This window comes from Anser brachyrhynchus (genome assembly GCF_964034855.1).
Source record: "Anser brachyrhynchus genome assembly, chromosome: 9".
Classification (NCBI taxonomy): Eukaryota; Metazoa; Chordata; class Aves; order Anseriformes; family Anatidae; genus Anser; species Anser brachyrhynchus.
In genome coordinates, this window is record NC_137703.1 from 25,979,591 (window position 1) to 25,999,715 (window position 20,125).

General features: G+C 40.6%; 1 protein-coding gene across 2 annotated transcripts in view; it reads right to left on the bottom strand.

Annotated features, from left to right (window-relative positions):
* PLSCR5 (phospholipid scramblase family member 5) overlaps nt 1–20,125 on the bottom strand; it is a 154,843-nt gene that overhangs the window by 22,567 nt on the left and 112,151 nt on the right. Inside the window, exons 1-3 of one of the 2 annotated variants that reach the window (XR_013954796.1) lie at nt 6,133–8,052; nt 5,322–5,389; nt 2,636–2,787 (exon numbers count right to left, since the gene is read on the bottom strand). Coding sequence is in view for 1 of the 2 variants with exons in the window: in XM_080604086.1 (XP_080460212.1) it covers nt 2,636–2,787; nt 5,322–5,334 (165 nt within the window). In the remaining variant the exon portion in view is untranslated. Of the gene's footprint in view, nt 1–2,635; nt 2,788–5,321; nt 5,390–6,132; nt 8,053–20,125 lie in introns of those variants that run through there. The other variant, XM_080604086.1, reaches the window with a different exon arrangement.

The window sequence follows — 20,125 nt, forward strand, 5'->3', positions numbered from 1 at the left end:
CTATTCCTGCTCTGGGCAAAGGTTTCCTTGACCTTTGGGATAGACACTGCACAATTCCAAGAACTATGGCTGTGATCTGGAAGTTAATCATGGTTTTTGGGTAACCTGTCTTGTAGAAAAGTGTTTAGAGTGTCACTTTTGTGGTAGTTACAGAAAGCATGGTATCAGTGTACCAGGGCAGAAGCGGTATATTGCCAGTCTCTGAAGCGCTTTGAACAGCCAAGTGCATTGCTCCACAGCCTGGCTGGCTTCAGGTGTGTATTTCCAGAGGGAAATACTTCTTTCTGGCTTTAACAAGACAGGTATTTTCTTTTCCTCTCACCCATCACTATATGCTGGGCCCCTGAGTTCCTGTTTTGTATAAGACTGCGGGGATCTCACAGCAAGTACAAGTAGCATCCCGCACCAAAACATTCTGCAACACATGGAAACATTAGCTGTGGTATACGCCAATAATCCAGAGGAGGGGAGGTTTGAATCTCTAAATAGATCTAAATACAAGAGAGCAGAGGACTGGATTACTTCAAAAAAATTCATCTAGAAAAGTAGAATCAATAGAATGAGGGAGAAGGGAGAGTTGTTCTCCTTCCACAGCTTCCCTGGCCAGCAGGAGCGACAGTGAGGGCCAGGCTGACCACATCCTCTCACAAATGCAGCATCATGGGCAGTGACACAGTAGACATGGACCCACGAGTCATCCTTGGACCTCCCTTATTCCAGCAGACTGGATTCAAAGCTTGAATCAGTAACAAAAATCCTAGTGAGCAGAAATCTTCAGTGCAACACTAAGAGGTGCAATCGCCATTTTGTTGTTACTGTCCCCTAGCCCTTACTTCAGGGGATGCTGTCAGACCACATTAACAGCCAGACCTGACCTTGGAGAAGCTGAACCTCGGTGAAGATTGCTTAACACTCTTCAGCCACTCTCCAGCAAGCAGATGTATTTTTTTTTTTCTTACACAATGAAAATCCTTAACAGAAAATCTGCAGTGGGTTGTTCAAGGGCAACATGATTGTGTCAGGAAGCCAGGCTGGCTCAGCATTGCATACCCTCTTTACTCTCTTCAGACAGCAGAGCAAATTGAGAATAATTAGGAAGGGCTGCAGCACAGGCACATGGTTATTAGGCTGAGAACAAGCGTGAATGAAGTCTTGAGTTCTAGTTATAGTTCTGACAGCTCCTTGCTCTTTTGTCTTTGTGTCAGATGTAAAGCTTCTGTAAAATGGAGAAATAGAATGTGCTTGCCCACATTGTACGGCTAAAGATGAGGTGTAATTCATGTTCATGCAGAAGACTGAATATGTAACCTGGCAAGTATTTACTATCACAATCACTTTTTGACTAAAAAATGTAGCTCGACGGTCTGTGAACAAATGCTTCTGTAATTGACAACACATATCATTTTGTGCACAGGCACCATGAAATGAAAATCGTAACTCCACATGAAAGATAATTTCTGAAGGGTCTCCTGGTTTTGTTAGCTATCTAAGTGGCTTAGGTTCCAAATATAAAATGCATTCAGTTTCTGCTTCTAAACCAAGCTACAGACAAGCATATTTGAAATAGAGCCCTCAAGTGAAACAAGCATTTCTCAGCACTACCAAAGCACAAACACAGCAGAAGTGTGTGCATCGGAATCACCGTCATCTGACTACACGGTGAGCCTGATTCTGCCCCCTGCCACACTAGCTGGGATGCATGAAGTGTTACTCAGTGTATGTAAGAGTGACAGTATCCGGCCATTTGTGAAATGCAAACTGGAGACACTGTCAAAGCAGTAGCCAGGGGTGGACCTCCAAAAAAAAAAAAAAAAAATCAGGAAAAGATGAAACTTTTGGAACTGACCTGCAGAAGCTATGGAGCTGCAGACCACCACTGATCGGAGCTCCAGGAGCTGTGTGGTTTCACAGAGCAAGGTGAACAGGTGTACATTTAGCACCAGGACTAAAATGTCTTTACCATTCCCTTTCCCTCCCCTGCCTGTGACTTTAGCTTCCATTTCCATGCAGTTCTCTGCCTTTGGCACTAGCCCTTTCCTGCCCCACAGCCCAAAACAGAGTGGGTGCGGGTCTGCAGCTGCCCAGGCTTTCACTCACCGAGTCATCCCCTTGGGAGCTGGCTTTCCCAGGACCCTCCCTCTAACCTTGAGGGCACTGTCCTGGTGGGCACAAGGAATTTGCTCAGAAGACCTGCATGTTCCCAAAAGGATGGAATGTGACAGTTCCTTTTGCACACTGCTTGTTTTCATCAACCAGACTAGTTTTGAGGTCAACCGGAGTTTGGCAGTGGTTTCCCTGGGAGTGAGCTCTTAAGGGGCTGGAAGGAAACTGGGCGGGACAATGAGAGGGATAAAAGTTATGATCAGGAAAAAACAAGTCCTAGAGACAGGAAAATCATGTTTGGGGGACAAGGAGAACTGCACACAAAACAAATGGTTTTCCATAAAAATGAATGGCAGCAATGAAGGAAGAGTCCTATGCTCCTTATTTCATTGTAATATCAGACAACCAAAAAGCTTCCCCTTCTCCAACTCCCCCTCCACAAGAAAAAAAAAAAAGAACACTCCCCCACCCCCCAAATTTATCTGTCTACGATGAAAACAGAACAGTTCTAGCATTTGGAAATATTCAGGACCTGATTCAGGTACTCCAGACCAGGTGGCAAGTTATGAGCATGTGATGTTTGCTTCCAGAGGCTTATGGGTTCAACAGGATTATCTTGTTCAGGAAGGCCAGAAGAACCAGGGAGGTAATCCTTAAAGACTGGGTTTGTTTGTTGTTGAGATTCTGCAGGAGGAGAAAATAAATTAAAAAAAATCAGAAATGAACAGCGTCGAACAGCAGCTAGCTGCTCGGATCCAAACTGGGACACTAGTGTCACATTCTGCCTGGGACTATGTCAGCATTTTAGTTCAGATGAAGAGCAAGGATCTGAAGTGAATCTCCTGATGCTCCCTCACTTCCAGCACTCCGGTTCACCCTACAAAGCTGTCTTGGAGCTTGCAAACTGAGATCCCTTCAGATGAAACTAAACCTAGAGATGCTGGGACAGCTCATCCATGGGACAAGGCTGGAGCTGAGCCAAGCTCACACATGGAGTGGCCGTGGGCTCCTGAGCATGGGCTGCTCAGCACTGCTCCCGCTGTGCTGATGTCCACCCAGCTACTTGTCAGGGCTGGCTTCCCTTCCAGCATCTTAAGGGCATGCATGTTTTCTCTTTAATTAGAGATACTTTCCAGGGATCTCAGATTCCCCATGCTACATGTTACAGCTGTGGTATGAAAAGTCTACAGCTTCTTCCAGTGCATTATTCATTAATCTTAACAGGAGATCAGATAAGAGTAAGCTGCATTTTCTGGTCTGCTGTTGCAAACCCTTCTTTTAGGACACAATGCTGGTTACCCTGACTAGTGCTGCTGGAGGTAACGTGAGCATTTACTGTTACTGGCACCCCTGTGCATCAATCTACTCATATACACAGGCATCTTCTCTCTCCGTGCAGCAAGCTCCTTGGCCATTTGATTCTACACTCCCATCGGTTTCACTATCAGCATCTTTCCAGACTTCAGTAACACTAACTCTGCTGGAACAAGCAAGAGCCAGCTGAAGCTCTCAGCATGTATATTGCAAGTCCTTGTATTAAACTGATCCCCCGTGACTCAGCAAGAAAGCAGTCTCCAGACTGATCATTTTTATCTCCTGCATAACAATACTTGGGCACAATGAGGCCTGAGCTCCAGAAGGAATTTGGGCTCTAGGTCTGAAGATCTGTTTTGCAGGTGTGGGTTTAAATGAGATCCTTTAGCTTTATTTGAACCCAGTGTGGCTGATTCATCATTTAATCATATTTTGATCTTAATTTGCCTTTGCAGCCACTGCTTTCCTTCAAAGTCTGAGACCATAGGAAGAAGAAGCAACCTTTTGAATTTGTAGCTGGCTTTTAAAAATGTATAACTGGGTGATAAATATTTTATATGGTCTTCTGCATCATTTTACCTCACAGGGTTCTGTTACTGCCATAACTCTTGTTGTTACATGAAATGCCATGAAGTGGTCGAGTGTCTGTGTTATTCTTGGATAATAAAGAGAAAAAAGACAACAAATTGCAGTTCTACCTGTCAAATTTTAAGCTATACAAAAATCAAGCAGTAAATATATTAAATATTGATGACAACCTAAGGTACTCTGAGGCTCTGTCTATTTTTTGTGGTTCTTTCCTATTTCATTTACGGTATGGGAGAACTTAAAAGTTACCACATGATACAGTGAGCATTCCGTACAATCATAATGTAGGGAGCTACTGGCTCCTAACAGAAGCATATTATCAACTTCCTTCATTATGAAACTATTTTACACAACGTGAATATTTTGTTGCTTCTGTTAGTTGCTATACATTAAAATACACATAACCAGATCTTTTATATGGCTAAAAACAAGCAAAATGTAAACTCCTCAGGGAAAAACATATATTCCAATAGTACAACAATGCCCTTAAATCTGTCTGCTGCTGTATAAATTCAAACACTGAAAATTCTGAATGTCTTAAGTATGTTGTGGGGGGGAATGAGGATGGTAAACATTTGGCAAACACACAGACATTGCTGGAGCTCCCTGGGCCCGCATCTGCCTCCATACATAACACCAGGGTGACCTCTATGGGGTTGCATTCACATTAAGAAAAAACAGATTTGTGTCTTTCTGCTTAGTTTTAGTATTTGTCAGAATAGAAAAAATGAATTTTGATGGCTTGTTAGATCAGCATACTACTATATATCTGATCGTATAGTGGTTATCTGTAGCCCTGAATACCCAATGGGCTCCAGCTCAAAGACAATACATGACAAAAATGAACCCAGATAGAAGTAACCTAGTTAAATTCAGTTCTCCTTCAGATATTTATTTTCCTATATTACTCTGGGCAGTTTTGAAAGTGAAAAGCATTTGCTGATTTTGTATTTTCAAAGTGGAATAGGAAAGAATAGTGCAAAAATCTGTGTTAATCTTGGATCAGTACATGTCTTTCCATACAGCCTATACTGACAGGTTTAAACACAAACATACAAACACACCATTTTCTGACTGAATGCACATGCTAACATTTTGTAACATATATTATTCAAATAACATTCCAGTATAGATTTTAGTCTCCTCAGGAGCCTCTTGAATGCTGAAAAATTAAAGGAAGCCAAAACAACCGTGCTTTGGCTGCTGTGGTTTTAGCCTGAAACTCTCATTTCATCAGACTGCTGATTGCTGGAAACGTATGAGACTGTAGTTTTCTGTAAACATGATCTAAAAATACAGACTATAGATGCACTTACCTTGAGAGGCCATGAAGCTTCCTGAGTTACTTCTTCAAAGGAAGGCAGGTTAAAAGAAAAGGCTTTTCCTGTTGCAGCAAAGAAAAAAAGAGCACAGCATGCACAAAACTTCAGAAGGTGTCTGTCTACTTCATATCAGCTTACAAAGAACTGGAGGAAATGTATTGCCTTTTTCATGTTCCAGAACACTGCATTTTATGTCGATGGACAACAGGGGGAGATGATGCTAACAAACAAGGAAAATATTATTCATTTAAAGTCATTTGCACCAATGGAAAGATGAAGTGTTTTGTGCATACAAAGAGACAAAACTTCAACGTAACCACCAGGTAACAGAATGCTTTAGACCTAAAATTCCACTTTATAATGTATGTATATATTCCGTGACTATACAAATTCTGTCTTTATAATTCAATATTTATGTTTCTGTTTCTGCAGGTATCCAGCAAGGACAGAGGAGCTAATTACCTGCAGTTCCCTACTGCTGGCCCTCAGTCAACAAACCATGTGCTTAGAGCAGGGGGAGCTACCTGGGCTTTCTCTCTGCACTCCAATGGTGGGGCATCACTGTCCCCTGCAAGGGACATCACTGAGCCCCAGAAAAGGACCCTGTGCCAGCCCCTCCACAGCCCCTTGACATGAGGGGCTCTGCTGCTGATCCCTGTGAGGTGTTCAAACTGCATGGATGAATTAAAACTCACTGTCTGTGCTCTGCTCTGGATGAGCACAGTCCAGTCCAAAAAGTACCACACGTAATTACCCGCATTGCACCGAGCAGAAGGGAGAAGGAGGGAGAGTAACCTTGACTTACCAGCTCATATTTCTACCTCAAGTGCCCAAGTCGCCATGGAGATCACGCACGTGTGAGCCGCAGACAGATATGATGCATGGCTGCAAAAACGGCAGAGCCTGAGCAGAGGGCGCGGAGGATCAGGGTGAGGTGCTGGGGACCATTTTCTATCCTGTTACTGCAGGTCCTATCAGTTTGAAACGGTCTGTAGGGGCACATCCGAGCAGATTTAACTCCAGAGGGTACAGCTGAGGAAGATACGGACAAGGAAGAATCCATGAAGGAAGAATACAGAGAAACCCTAATAATAATAATAATAATAATAATAATAATAATAATAATAATACAAACACGGAACCCATTTTTTATTGACTGTATTAGTAAATTCAAATCCCACAGGTCTCCCAGTGAAATGTGAAAATCTGGCTGTGCAAAACCTCCCCGCACTTTGTCGTTGCACACTTGGGAAGTCACTGGGCAGTGCAGCCCTACCCAGCTGATCCTGGCTGGGCTCACCCTTGGAAACACAGCGTGGAGGGAGAAGGCAGCCCACAGACAAAGGAACTTTGGCTACTGAAAAATGCCACACTAAACAAATCCCTCCAGACTGGGAAGAAGTTTGACATCACTGGAAAGAAAGATTAGGAATGACTAAAAGTTTTTTGCTTCCTTTCTCCTTGTCAAAGATGTGCTTATTCAGAGCAAGGATTTAACCTGGGGAGCAGACACAAAGCTTAAACAAGCTTCCTGAAGAAGAAAGGAAGAGGGAAAGCTCTGAGAAAATATCGTAAACATAACTTTGAAAACAATGGATAGAAAATTTCAAAAAGCAACTCAGGTACGGCACTAACCCAGCTTTGAAAATGAAAAAAGACTTGCTTTACCTCCCAGAAAACCAAACCAAAAAAAAACCAATACTTCTGTCAACACATAAAGCAAGTGTGGTGCAGTAAGAAAAACGTGCCTAAAACAGACAAAACACACACTTAGAGATATATGCTGAAGGAAAAGCTTTCAAACATTTGCAGAGTCTTTTGTGAGAACTCCAACCAGCTCTCTGGCTAGTCCTTGCCATCCCCAACCCGTGGTTGTAGGGGCCTGGGGCAGCCCAGCCCAGCCGTGGGAGCCCTCTGCTTTGCCCACTGCAGCCAGTAGCAGCCCGCGGGCAGGAGGGCAGCAGGGTGGCTGGGCTGCCCCAGCACGGGCACAGGGAGGAGCTGCCGAGGCTCCTTCCAGAGCACGGGCTCCCTCTAGGAGCTGGAGCCGCCGTGGTGGCACAGGCAGGTCCACGCGCTGGCAGGGACCAGGCTTCGTTATTCTGCTGCTCATGAAATGAACATTTCCCTGAAGCAGTTCTGCCCCAAAGAACAAATTTCCTGGCATTATTTACAAAATTGCAGTAAACAGGTAATAGAAAGATACAAAGTGTGGCTCAAAGTGCGTTTTATGTTTTTCCATTTCTTTCACAGATTTCCATATCTTTCACAATGTCCCCTCTTACCACATTGGTGTTTCTTTTTTTTTTTTTTTTTTTTTTTTTGTTGAAACAATCATTTTAGTAGATTACGTCAAGGGATTTCTGCAGGAATTGAAAACAAGTTTTGCATTGAGATAGGTCTTTACAATTAAAATTTTGTATTTAATAGTTTATTTCATCTCAATTTATCTTTTTATTAAGTACTCACATATTGTTCAAAAACTGCTCCAGCTGTGATTAAAGGCAGCCTCACTAAGGACTGCAGCAACAGAAGACTTATTTATCATATTTATCCACAAACACAAGCATCCTTTGGTGCTATTTAAAAATACATAGAGAAAAACTACAAACAAGGGAGGAACATTTAAAGAATTATATATAACTATTTCTAGACAACTTTTAAGGACAAGCAGAATGGCAGCACCCAAATTCTGCCAAGACACTGAGCTGGGAACCTTTGCCCCCTGTTGAAGGCTTCAGGGCTCACTGCCTACATTTGCTTCATTACTAGGAAGGAACACTAACACTGAGCCTGCTCCCTTCCTCTGTATTAAGGTGCTGGACACCTGTAACATGTTTGCAGGTATTAATAATTGGTGTGTAACAGAAACTGAGTGTGCGTATGTGCATTGCCTTTAACTGAAATATAAATTTGCTCCATCCCATGCTGTGAAGTTTATAAAGATTGATGAACAAATCATTGGAAGTTGCAAGTTAGCGCCTTGGTAGATCTATTAAAATCAAAAAGGCTTTGAGATCAGGGCAAGCAATGCTTGGCTGGAGGAATTTATATGTCTAGACACCTTCCTATTTTTTTTTCTTTAAAATTTGCTGATCAAGAAGGAAATAAAGTATATTTAGCTTTTAATGCCTTAATATCTAATTATTTTTGTTTGATTTTACTAGAAGAGGTGTTGGATCAGGTAATGGTTCCCCTTAGATCATTATTTACCTGTTTCTGTCCTGCAGTTAGCACAGGTATATATGGTATTTATCACAAAGTAATTGTTTCTGTTGTACAAAAAAATGTTGCTTTCATACTGCATCCCATATTAATAAGAAACTTTCAGAAGCTTTCAGTTCATTAGACTGCCACACATTTACGCTATTGTAGTTGTGACACTGTGCATTTCAGGCCAACCATTTGCTTATATTGAATATTTCAACAATTGTCTTCCTTGCACTCGTTATCAGTATTTGATGTAAAAGAAAAACAGACAACTCTTTTCTATAACCACCTCTTCTCCAGAAACGCAGAGATCCATTCCTATGTTTGTGTCATAAGCTGACACAACCACCTTTACAATTAATGGGTATATATTACACAAAGTACTGCAGCCTGTAGGAAACATGTCCACGGACTAAGATATTGTCTCAGACAGCGCAGAGCCAAAACACACATGTCCCTCCTGAAAGTGTAGAGTCTCAGTCAACCAGGTGGGTCCATAGGGAAAAGATACCGTATGGCTTAATGTAGATGCTGCTTTTCTACAGCCTAATCGCTCTTAGTTTCTTCACCGGCTTTGAAAATTCATTAGGTAAAATCAGAGTTGTTGTTATCAGAAAACACTGTATATTTTGGATGCTTTTGTGTGGGGATGACCAGGAGATTGCCTTAAAAACACTGACTGAGCTACATCACTAACATAGCCACCCCCAGCTGACCACAGTATTTGCCATCATATGACACTTTCCAGCAATGAAAGACAGTTCATTAAGGTGCAGTAAATTTTGGCAGTCATTAAGATGATTGCCTGATGGTTGGGTTTTCTAGTTCCATTTGTCATACAAACCAGCATTGCTTCATTACTCTGGCAGGCTGCTGGAGTGATTGTTCAAAAATTAACCTCTGGAAGCACAGACCCAGTGACATAGAGGTGAACAGGTTTGTGCTCCTTTAGAGCACATTAGGTGTTTGTTAGGTGAACAGTCCTGGCACCCACATGAAGGTCAAATCAAAATTATCAGTTGATCTCCTCTGCATTTTTGGAAGTCACCATTCAATATTCTAATTCCAACTTCAAACTAAATAAATGTTGGGGGGGGGGGTGGGGTGGGGATGAGAGAAGAGAAGTGGATAAGATAACCACACGATTTAATGATATAATGGTAACTCTGTTAGGACATCAAAATTAATTTTGGTTTCCCCGAGGTATCTTATTTTAATTAACAAATCCACGATCCTGCTCTATTAATTAGCATACTGAAAGAATAATAAGTTTCAGATGAGCTTAACTCTAATAAAGCTTTTCAACCCATAAAATAAGTAAAATAAAATAAAAGGAATTAAGGATCTCATTCCAATTTGTTTTCTCCATTTAGCAACAAGATTTAGAAATTTTACCCAATGCTACAGCAGAACTATTACACATATTTTAAAATTTGAAAACATTTGGGTTTTGCATTTATTGTGTTTCAGACACGCTACTTATTGAATGGATGACAGTGGCCTGCTCACCAAGAAAAATAATTCTTAGAGGATACCGGCTAATTTTATTTTCCATACTATTTACTAGTATTAAAACTGACAACCCATGGGATAACACACGGATTTTTAAACATCCTTATGCACTGCTGGTTTTCCAACAAACCTGCAAAACAGTACGTAACTCATGAGCATCCCATTGTGACAAATCAAAATCTAGGGATGTATCTGGAACACAAGCTTCTCAGAAGGTGTTGTGCACCTTGGCTTACCTGAACTATTCAGTGGTCACCAAGTGCCTGATACGCTACTGGTCAAGTCACATTTTTCTAGTCTGCTCAACGCAGCACTAGATCTGGAGAGCTGAATCTTTTTTTCCCAAATTTGTTTCCTGTTCCTCTCTCCTTGTATCACAGTTCATTCACTGGTGAAAAATCACAGAAAAATTTTTGAATTTGTTCTACAGTTGCTAGAAGTGACAGATTTGTACTTTAAATAATTGCCAAGCATTTTGCAGATTCCCCATTATGTAAAACAAGAAGAGAGAATAAAATATTAGCAAGCTGCCAAAGGTTTAGGTTAGCAAAATAAGCTAAGGAGAAAACTTCTACATAGATGAAATTGATGCTCATTGTTTCAGAACCATTTGTCCTATACAGACACAGCCTGTTTCTTTGACCTAGCACCATCTGCAAGCAAACCAGAGTGAGAGGCCAGTAGGAAGATATGCATGCACAATTTGGCTTTAAAGATTTCAAACTGACAGGTTGAGTATTTTCTGTACTTCACTGAAGAACAAAAGTCACAATAGTTACTGAATAAAAGAGAAAAATAGCATTAATAGAACACGTAGAAAAAGTTGAGCAATTGAAAAATAAGGGAAAATACGTGAACTTCACTAGTACAGTTGCCAGCTCTGTCACTGCACAGAGTTCCTCTCTTCCAGCCATCGTGGCAGGAATAGCTCCATGCCCATAACAAGGTGCTTGGACCCTTAAAGTTGTTCCTGCTCTTCCTCTGTCTCAGTTGCCTTGGGTTTGTCTTGGGCTGCCGCATTTCCTACATCCCCTTCATGGGATCCCCAGTGAAAACCTGGTGCTGCGCTGCTGCTGCCGCACCTAGGGGAATGACGGAGAGTCTCTCTGAAGGCAGTCAGAGCATGGAGTGCTCATTATCACAGACAACAACTTTTTGAAAGAATGGCTAAAGCCTTAGCTATGTTTACTTTATTTTTGTGATGGCATTTTCAGCTCCCTTCCATCTCCACACGGTCCCCTGAGGAAGCCTAGTTTGCAGGTTCCTCTTGTATCTGGAGTTTTTCCTCAGCCACCTCACAGCAAGCATTGTTTGCGTTTATTTTCAACACATTTGTGTCCCAGGTACATTAAAGGAATTCTTTCCTCAGAAAAAAATGATTAACACCCTATGATCATTGTCCTTTTCTAAAGGCTTTGTAACGCCTTTGATAGTTTACTCCTATTGTTTTATCTTCCTGTAACAACCTTAAACATGGAAGACAGAGACCATGGAGGAAGTGAACTTCTTCACTACTTGCTGTAGTTTTGAATGAGGGTTCCAATTTCTCAGGACTGAGATTTTTGCTATGGTGGGATTGGCACAAATGGCACCATTCCTTCTCTAAAATAATAATAATAGTAATAATAACAAACACATTTCCATAAGTGCCGGGTCTCACAGTTATTGCATATCTGGTAAAAGTACAGAACTCCATTCTCCAGATTTGTTCCAAAGAACTGGAATTTAAAAGACAGCTTTTTACACATGCCATTTTCATGTGGTAACCATACTAATTTACTCTAATACTTACATTTTAAATACAGTGGATATGGGAAAAGTTGGATATCATGACCTGGAAATGTAATGAATTATACTTGCAGCAAATGAAAATTAATCAAATATTGGATGAAATTCTGCTCTCATTTACTCCAGCATAACAGTTTATTCTAGTGACTGGGACGTGAATGTGGTCTCTTCTATATTTTTTTTTAGACAAAGAATTATACATTTTATAGACTCCAACATTTGGTTAATGGTTACTAAATCTGGCATTTACAGAGACATTAGAAAAGATGGCATTTATTTGCGATTTTATTTCCCTCATAGTGAAACGTGGAATCCATACAGCTGTACAATGAAGATGATTAGAATTGCTAGAAATGAAGGCTTCCTGGGAAAAAAAAAATCAATAGCATAGTTTAACTACATGAACCATAATTGCATTATTAGCTCTGCTGTGCGCTACCACAGGAAAGCTAATGACATGATTCTGAAGAAGCTTTATAGATTATGGAAAACTATATAACCTCTTGAGCTCCCATTGACAACATAACTCATTTGAGATCCTGGACATTATGGGAAGGAAAACTGCCTCATTTTTCACAAACCTTCTGAATACATCTTTTCGAGAATTTTAAATATTAACTGTACATATGCCCGTGGACCAGTAGCTGGAATAACAATTACCACGTGCTTAAACTTAGCTGTGGCAAATTTAGCAGTGAATTGTGTTTCAGTCCCAGTTCAACAAATACACTGGCTGTTGCAAGAGGAGGGAGGGAGAGGAGGCACTCCCCACTCCAGACATACTCTGGAACTGAGAGGTAGCAAGAGGATTAATACCATAAACTGTTGGTGACATTTATTTATTTATTTTAGTTCTAAATATACTTACTGCTAGGTATTTACTGCCCTACAGTTTGCTACCTGAATTTCAACTTAAAAGCAGAGGTCCAAAATAATTTTCATTACATTTTGACAAAATGCGAAACAGAACAAGTCATTCCCTCTTTGTTCTTTATCCTTCTTTCCTACCCAATACCCAGGTTCCAAAGACAAATATTTGAAAAAACATGTCTCCAGTAGCTATTGCAACAGAGGAATGGCATTATAAGAATTAAGTCTGGAAACACTAACTGATCCATGACATAATCCCAAAACTTTGGGTTTAGGAGACATCTCATCTGCTCAACCACATTACTTCTACCCTACGTGAATAATCCACTTGCACACACGTGCTCTTCAGCCCCCTAGGGACCTAAAGTGGCCAGTTTATGTTCGTATTATATCTGTGCATCCATTTATACTGGTGGGTGTGCTCCAGTTGCTGCTGGTTCACCACTGTACAAGGATCAGTTTCATTTGTACTCTGGGAAGGTTCGAAAGGAACTTTGTGGCCATCCAAGGGAACTGATGATCTGCAGGTCTTGGATGACCTGGTTGTCCCTGCTCATTGCCTTCACGGTTCCATGGCAGGCTGCTGTACGTGTTTCTCGCAGGTCGGACCGCTTTGCCCATACTTTCAGATCACAACAGATGATATGTCTGCTCCCCCCCCTCCCCCAAGTGCAGCATTGCTTTTGCTCTTATTGTGACCAGGAAATCAAAGAAACTGACAGGTCAAAGGGGGAAGACCTGCATTTAGACTGGATGTGGGGAGGCAGAGGAAAAGAACTCTGAACGGAAAACAGCTAATTTACCAGCAAAATGTCCTATCATTGTTTATTCATTATCTTCTGTGTCTCTTGCTGCTGAGGCAACTTACTATTCTGCAAACTTAAGAATATGTTATGCCCTCTTCTGTTTAAAAGGGTTTTCATGCTGAAGGAAACACTAACTTGCTAAATGAAATTTTCTAACAAGGGAACACCTAAATGGACTTACAGTCATGACATGTACAAGATATGGTGGATAAAAAGCTATTATTTGCAAAGGCTGTGGGAAAACAGTGCTGAATTAATATATGGAGTTTTTTTTTTAACTGGGTCCCGAGGAAACATACAGGCTTTTTGTTGTTGTTTGCTTTTTTTTTTTTTTTCCCCCTCCAGGTTTGTAGTTTCTACTGTCAAATTCTGCTGGCTTTACTTATGTGTGGTAAAATGTTGCCATCAAGTGGCCATTTACTCAACTACAGAGCACCCTCTCCCCTCTGGGGCAGGTGCTTGGCTTTCTTTAGGCGACCTCCTCCATCAGACCCCAGTCCAGTACATAAATGTATTCACCCAGCTGCTACTGGCTCTGCAATTACAGTACTTAAAAACACTTTTGATCCCAATTGCTTTGAATCTCCAAAAAGGAGGAGGAGATTCAGAGCATCTAAATTAGCAGCATCTGACCTCTTTATTAAGAAAATCCAGCCAGCTATTTTTCCCTCTGTAGCTGAGGAGCATAACGTAATTCTGATTCAACTGAAGAAAAGTATGTAGGGAAGTACTCCTCATAATGCTGTTGTACATACTCCCTTGCAAACCATAGGGGGCATTATGTTACCATGGTTCATACTTCTAATTTATCAATTTAGAATGATGCTCTGTTATCAAGATTCATCAGGCTCTCAAAAGTCCTATATTTGCACAAGCTCAAGAAATAAAGGCAGAAAATGATATTCTACATACTCTGCCTTGTCAAATGTTTCCGGACATCCAAAAGAAAGGGTGCATATCCTGTGTTATAACCTGCAACTTATTTTAGATCCATTTATGTACCCTGAAATATGTAGATTAATCTGTAATGTGCCCCCAAAAAATGAGTTGTTGTGTAAATGTACAAAGTTAGCAAGGGATTAACCTATGGAAAGAGATGAGAAAGATAGCATGACAGCATTCCCTCACTCGCTGTTGACTTAAGAAGAAATGCACCTGCAGCAGTGCTGGGAGAGGGCAGGATGGCCCTGATCCACCTGTGCCTTCGCACAGCATATCAAACCCAAGTGGGAGAACCTGCAGTCTGCAATGCCAAGCCACATTAATTTGGCTTTGCCACCACACTGCAGCCAGCCTCCTGGCTCCTGTGATACCCACCACAGCCAGCAGAAGTCCCACGGACTCGGTGCAGGACATGCCATGGGTTCCACTGCCTGGGAGACTTTGGGCAGAAGCACACATTTGTCCCTTCTCATATGGCTGTGCAACTGGCACCATGAGCACAGGTCAGTAAAAGTGGTGGTTTCAGTAAAACCCTTGTGAGCCTGCACTCGAGCTGACTAGTACAGCACACAGCCGGGTGCCATGTTGGTGTGCGGAGAGGGTTAACGTGTTAATCGGTACAGCTGCTTCAGGAGCCCGACTTAATAATCTTTGCATGCTTACTGCAGAGACAGGGTTTGAGGATCTTGTAAACAGCAGAATTAAAGGCAATTTCAAAATTGGCTCACAATTTTTGTTTATGGGAATTTTCTTTAAGGCAGCAAGAAGGAAGACTTTCAAATGAAATATTCATTGTGACTTAGCCCAAATTTAGGTAAAAAAAAAAACAAAAACAAAAACAAAAAAAACAGGCACTAATTAGCAACCTTGGTGTTGAATCTAAAATTATTTTAAACTTTAGTCTAATAGAAAAAGGTTGATTGCCCCAAAGAACAAATCCCCTTCTGATGTAACAGACTTTCTTTAGGTTAAAAGATATAGAATGAAAATAAAATCTGCAGATTTAGTAGGCTGATTTAACAATAAATATTTAGACCCCTTCAGAAAGAAGGCCACCTGTTGAGGATGAGATTTGATACGCTGTGTGGCCTCAGATCTCCACAGTTTCTTGTTCAAATATAGTTGCAGAAACACCATACAGGAGAAATGGGCAAAATCAAAAGTACTAAATTGTAAAATAACAATCAAGGTGGCAAAAAAATAAAATAGCCATTTTTACTAACAATCTTTGGGAAAATGCATTTTTTTAGTATTCATAATCTCACTATTAATTATAGGCATTCTAAGGAAAGGAACAAGAGATGATAATGAAAGAGGTAGAAGCATTCTGTAGTAAAACATACCTTCCTGAACAACTTCGAGGAACAAACTAACAATTTGCTAAGATAGCACCCCCAGCTAAAAACTGAACTCTATTTTTTACTTTTGAGAAAGCTGGCTTAGTGTCATACCATCCAGTTTCTCTCCCATCCTTGTAGCACAAAGCCCCCTCAGAGTCTTACAGGAGGTACTGCCACTTTCTGGTCCATCTCCCACACCACATTTAGGCCACCAAATGCTCCAAGCCAGCTGCATCTTTCTAACAACCAACACTGCCTGATACCCATAACAAAGGTAAGGTGTGACTGCTTACTGACAGATGATTTTCACTATCTCACAATGAGAAAAAAAAAAAGAAAAAAAGTGAGATAGTACTGCAAATGCAGCAGAAGACAACCTCTGGTATAAGAAGAGTGCCAGCTCCAGGACCATCAGCAAAGTGCTGGCTGTACTGCACTGAGACGTAACTGATAGAACAAGGAGAGAGTTCAGTGCTCTTGACACCTACAAAAACATTACCAAGAGAAAAAAAAGAGAGATGGGGCCATCTAATTGTATAATATTGGAAAAATACTTGCATAATTACAGAGCTACATTGACAGCTGCTTACAATGTCCGCTATCACACGCTGCAGGTGGTAATTTATCCATAGGTTTTCCATTCATCTGAATAGAAAACAGCAGGGGGTGGCATCTTGGCATTCCACATAATGGCAGACACTTTAAGCAACTACCATGCACGAGGTCCCCATTTTAATTTTGGGGAAAGGATATAGCCTCGTCTATTGCTAAGTGCCAATTTTAGGGCTCTGTATTCTTTATTGTCAGAGATGTCACAGGACAAATAGGAGATGAGCAGGAAACACCAGCAAAGTTCCTAGGACCTGATTATAGACCTGATTTCCCTTAAGATGCATTCTCTGTTGAGTGTATTTTACAGGAGATGGTAAAGGAGAGCTCTGCCATTTAAAATTCTGAAATACCTATAAAATACTCTAAAATACCAGCAAGTGGGAAGACAACTGTTGGCAGTTTGAAATAATAATGTATATATGAAAAAGCTTTCTTTGTTATTTTATTTATACCTCAATTATGTCACTTTTAAAAACACAGTGTGGAAAGAAGGGCATATCTCAGTGAATATACTTTCACCTCCTTCATGCATATGAGTATACAAAATTCACCTCAGGGTCAGAAATCAAATGGTTATTATGGCTTCAGAAGGAACATCACACATGCAGAGCTCTGTGGTGTCTCACAATATAGTCTCTTCATCTCTTCAGTTACCATCCACTCTTTATTAATAAGCAGTGAGCTCAAAACAGAGCACAGCTTTAATCCTGCACTTCTTTTGAGCAGGACGGTGAGCCTTGCTTACAGCCCCCTCTTAGTGGTATCCACACACCATGCTTTTAATTCTATTTATTTTTTATTTCCATTTAAAAGTATATGTTTTCACATTTTCCTTAGTATATTTTAATGACTTGTTGAGCAATGTTATCACAGACGTATCACCTTGGTTTTACCATGCTTGGTGAACTGAGAGTTTTCAGCAATGACAGAATCCAGCCACCGCCATGCCTGTTATTCCCAATGCTGCTAAGGAAAAACTGGCAGACTCACTGTCACTTTTGCAGCTGGGTGGCATTTATGAGGTGTTTCACGTTCTCACAGCACTAACTTGCAGCACAGAAAAGCACAAAACTGTCATTTTAATTGGAGTAATCATAGGTATCATTCTTGCCACTGTATATTACATTAAGTTAATGAACTTTGAGAGAGACACTCAAACACATCATCGCGATCAGCCCAATTCATTATAAACTGTATGCCTCATTTACATGGATTCCTAGTTTATTTTACTGTGGATGGGGAATATGCATCCCCTGCAATCAGCTCAACTTTTTCTTCCACACTCAAATTATTGCTTCTGAGAGACAGGCTGATGTTAGAGGAAACAAAAGCGTAAAAGGAATACACTAAACTGGTACTTGCATTCAAGATTGGACTGCTAAATATGAAGGAAACATAAAATAAGGTTTTGAAAAGCTGTACTCTTATTCTTTTACTTCCATATTTGTCACAGGGATGGTGAGGCAGCTTTTGCTGCCATCCATCAGTGATTCCCTCAAGAACCGTGCACACCAGCAGCCTGTGCAGTGGGAGGGATCCCACCTCACAGCCTTTGGGCTCGTTTCTCTGCCTCCCTTCCCCATACAGCCCAACTTGATTTAAAAAGAAAATAATCACAGATGTTTTAAAGTTAAAATTAGCTTGAAGGAAAATGGAACATCTCAAAAAGAAAGAAAAAAAAAAGGTCTCTTGACTACAGCTCGTTCTCCAAACAATCTCTTCTAACAGTTGGCTGAGGAACTCTCCCATCTATACTTTCTCATTTTACTTGCTGTGCAAGTACATAGAAAAGTAGTTTTAATTATTCACATAATCTATTTTATTTTATCTTATTTCATTTTATTTTTAATCTCATCCACCCTCTGTCTTATAACCAAGTCATATTCTTACTTTCTTCTGACTGTTTGGGTCAGCTTTAGGGTGGCAACATTTGACAGCACCTCAGATTTAGGTATTGCCACCAAATGCTTTGCTTGTACTTCTTTGTGACTTGTATTTTTAGAGCATCATGGTTTTTACATCTAAAAACAAATACTTGTAGTTGTTGTGATCCATATGCCCTCCTTTTGAGGTAGATTATTACAAAAACTTACAACACTGATGTAAACAGAAGCTTGGCAAGAGCATGGTAAACAAAAAGACTTATCCTAGCACTCCAATTTTCAGGCAAAAAGTAATTAGTGGGAAAATAGGACTTAAAGTCCAAGGTGCTCAAAAGGCAGCTCTGACTTTCCTGATGCCAAGCAATCCCAAATCTGCTTCCATTCACAGCACAATTGTGCAGGGGTAGGGCACGCTCTGCATGGTACTTGCTTTCAGCATGGATCCTTGGATACCCTGGAATGCTCGGTTCACAGGCATGGGCATGTGCTGCCTTTCAAACCATGGTGTTTACAGGTTGTGCTCTCCTTGCTGAGGCCATGACAGCACTGTCAAGTGTTGTCATCCTGAAGCTGACACAAATGGTCTCATTGCATGGAGACGTCTGCTCACCTTACCAGCAATGCAGCACCAATTTTCCTGTTCTCAAAAATTTGTTATCTGTCTGCTCACTCCTATGCCCCTTTGCAAGTTTTGTTCAATAATCAGAAAATATGAATATGACATGCTTATAAGACTGTGGGTGGATGAGAATTAAGAAAAAATAAAACATCAAAATGGATGATGTGAATAATTAAAACCACTTTTCTATGTACTGAAGGAACAGAAACCACAAAGATGAAAGTGAGGTGGCTTGTTTTATTAGTTGCCTAACCAATCAATACCATCCGTCAGCAGCAACTGTATAAACACATCCCCTCAGCAAAGCCTTTGTAGAGCCACCTGCACCCTGATCCACACTGAACCTCAGTGACATTTTAAACATTCTCATGAGAAGTTTCCTTCATTCAGTGAATACAGCACAATGCATGGCTGAACAAATTACTGGAACATATGCAGTGGTAAGTTGAGGATTTTCAAGCAGTAGTTTAAGTATTTTGTATTTTTTTTTTATTAACCGATGCTTTATTTTAACATTTGAAACCCCCATATTCATTTCCGCCTGTGTTCTAACTGAATTTCTTTCCTTTGCACACTTTGCAGTTTGAGACACAACAGGCTAATTCCCCAGCCACCGTAAATCAGTTTAGCTGCCCTGAACTCAGCGGAGAGAGTTGGATTCAATCTAGCTGAGGATTTAGGTTATTGCATTTTAAAGTTTTTAAAACATGTCTTGAACAGTTATTTATTATTGAGCTATCAGGTTTATTTATTTTTTGTAATGTTTGACAGAGTCAGAGGAGTGAATTGTCATTGCAGTAAGCAGGGGGTTATGCGCACAATTCTCATTAACAGTAGTATTTTTCTTGTGATTTTGCAATGCCAGTGCCAGCTAATCAGTCCTAACTTTCATGCTTCTGCATGCACAAACCAGAATGGATAGGACCAGAAGGAAGGTGAAGGGAAAGTACTATGCCAAAAAAAAAAAAATTATTTCATCACTGGATTTCACAATCCCCAAGTGATGTGAACCACAATATTTAACAATATATCATACAGAATTTAAGGTAGCCGTTACTGTATCCAGTCTGCTCTCAGTCTCATGGTTTGTCCTGTGGAGTATTCCCTTTAATGTAAAGACAGGCTTGGATATATTAAAACCAAACCAAACCAACCAACCAAAAAAACCTATAATTATATTTTTAAGTCCTTATTAAAGATAATCTTCTGCCAAAAC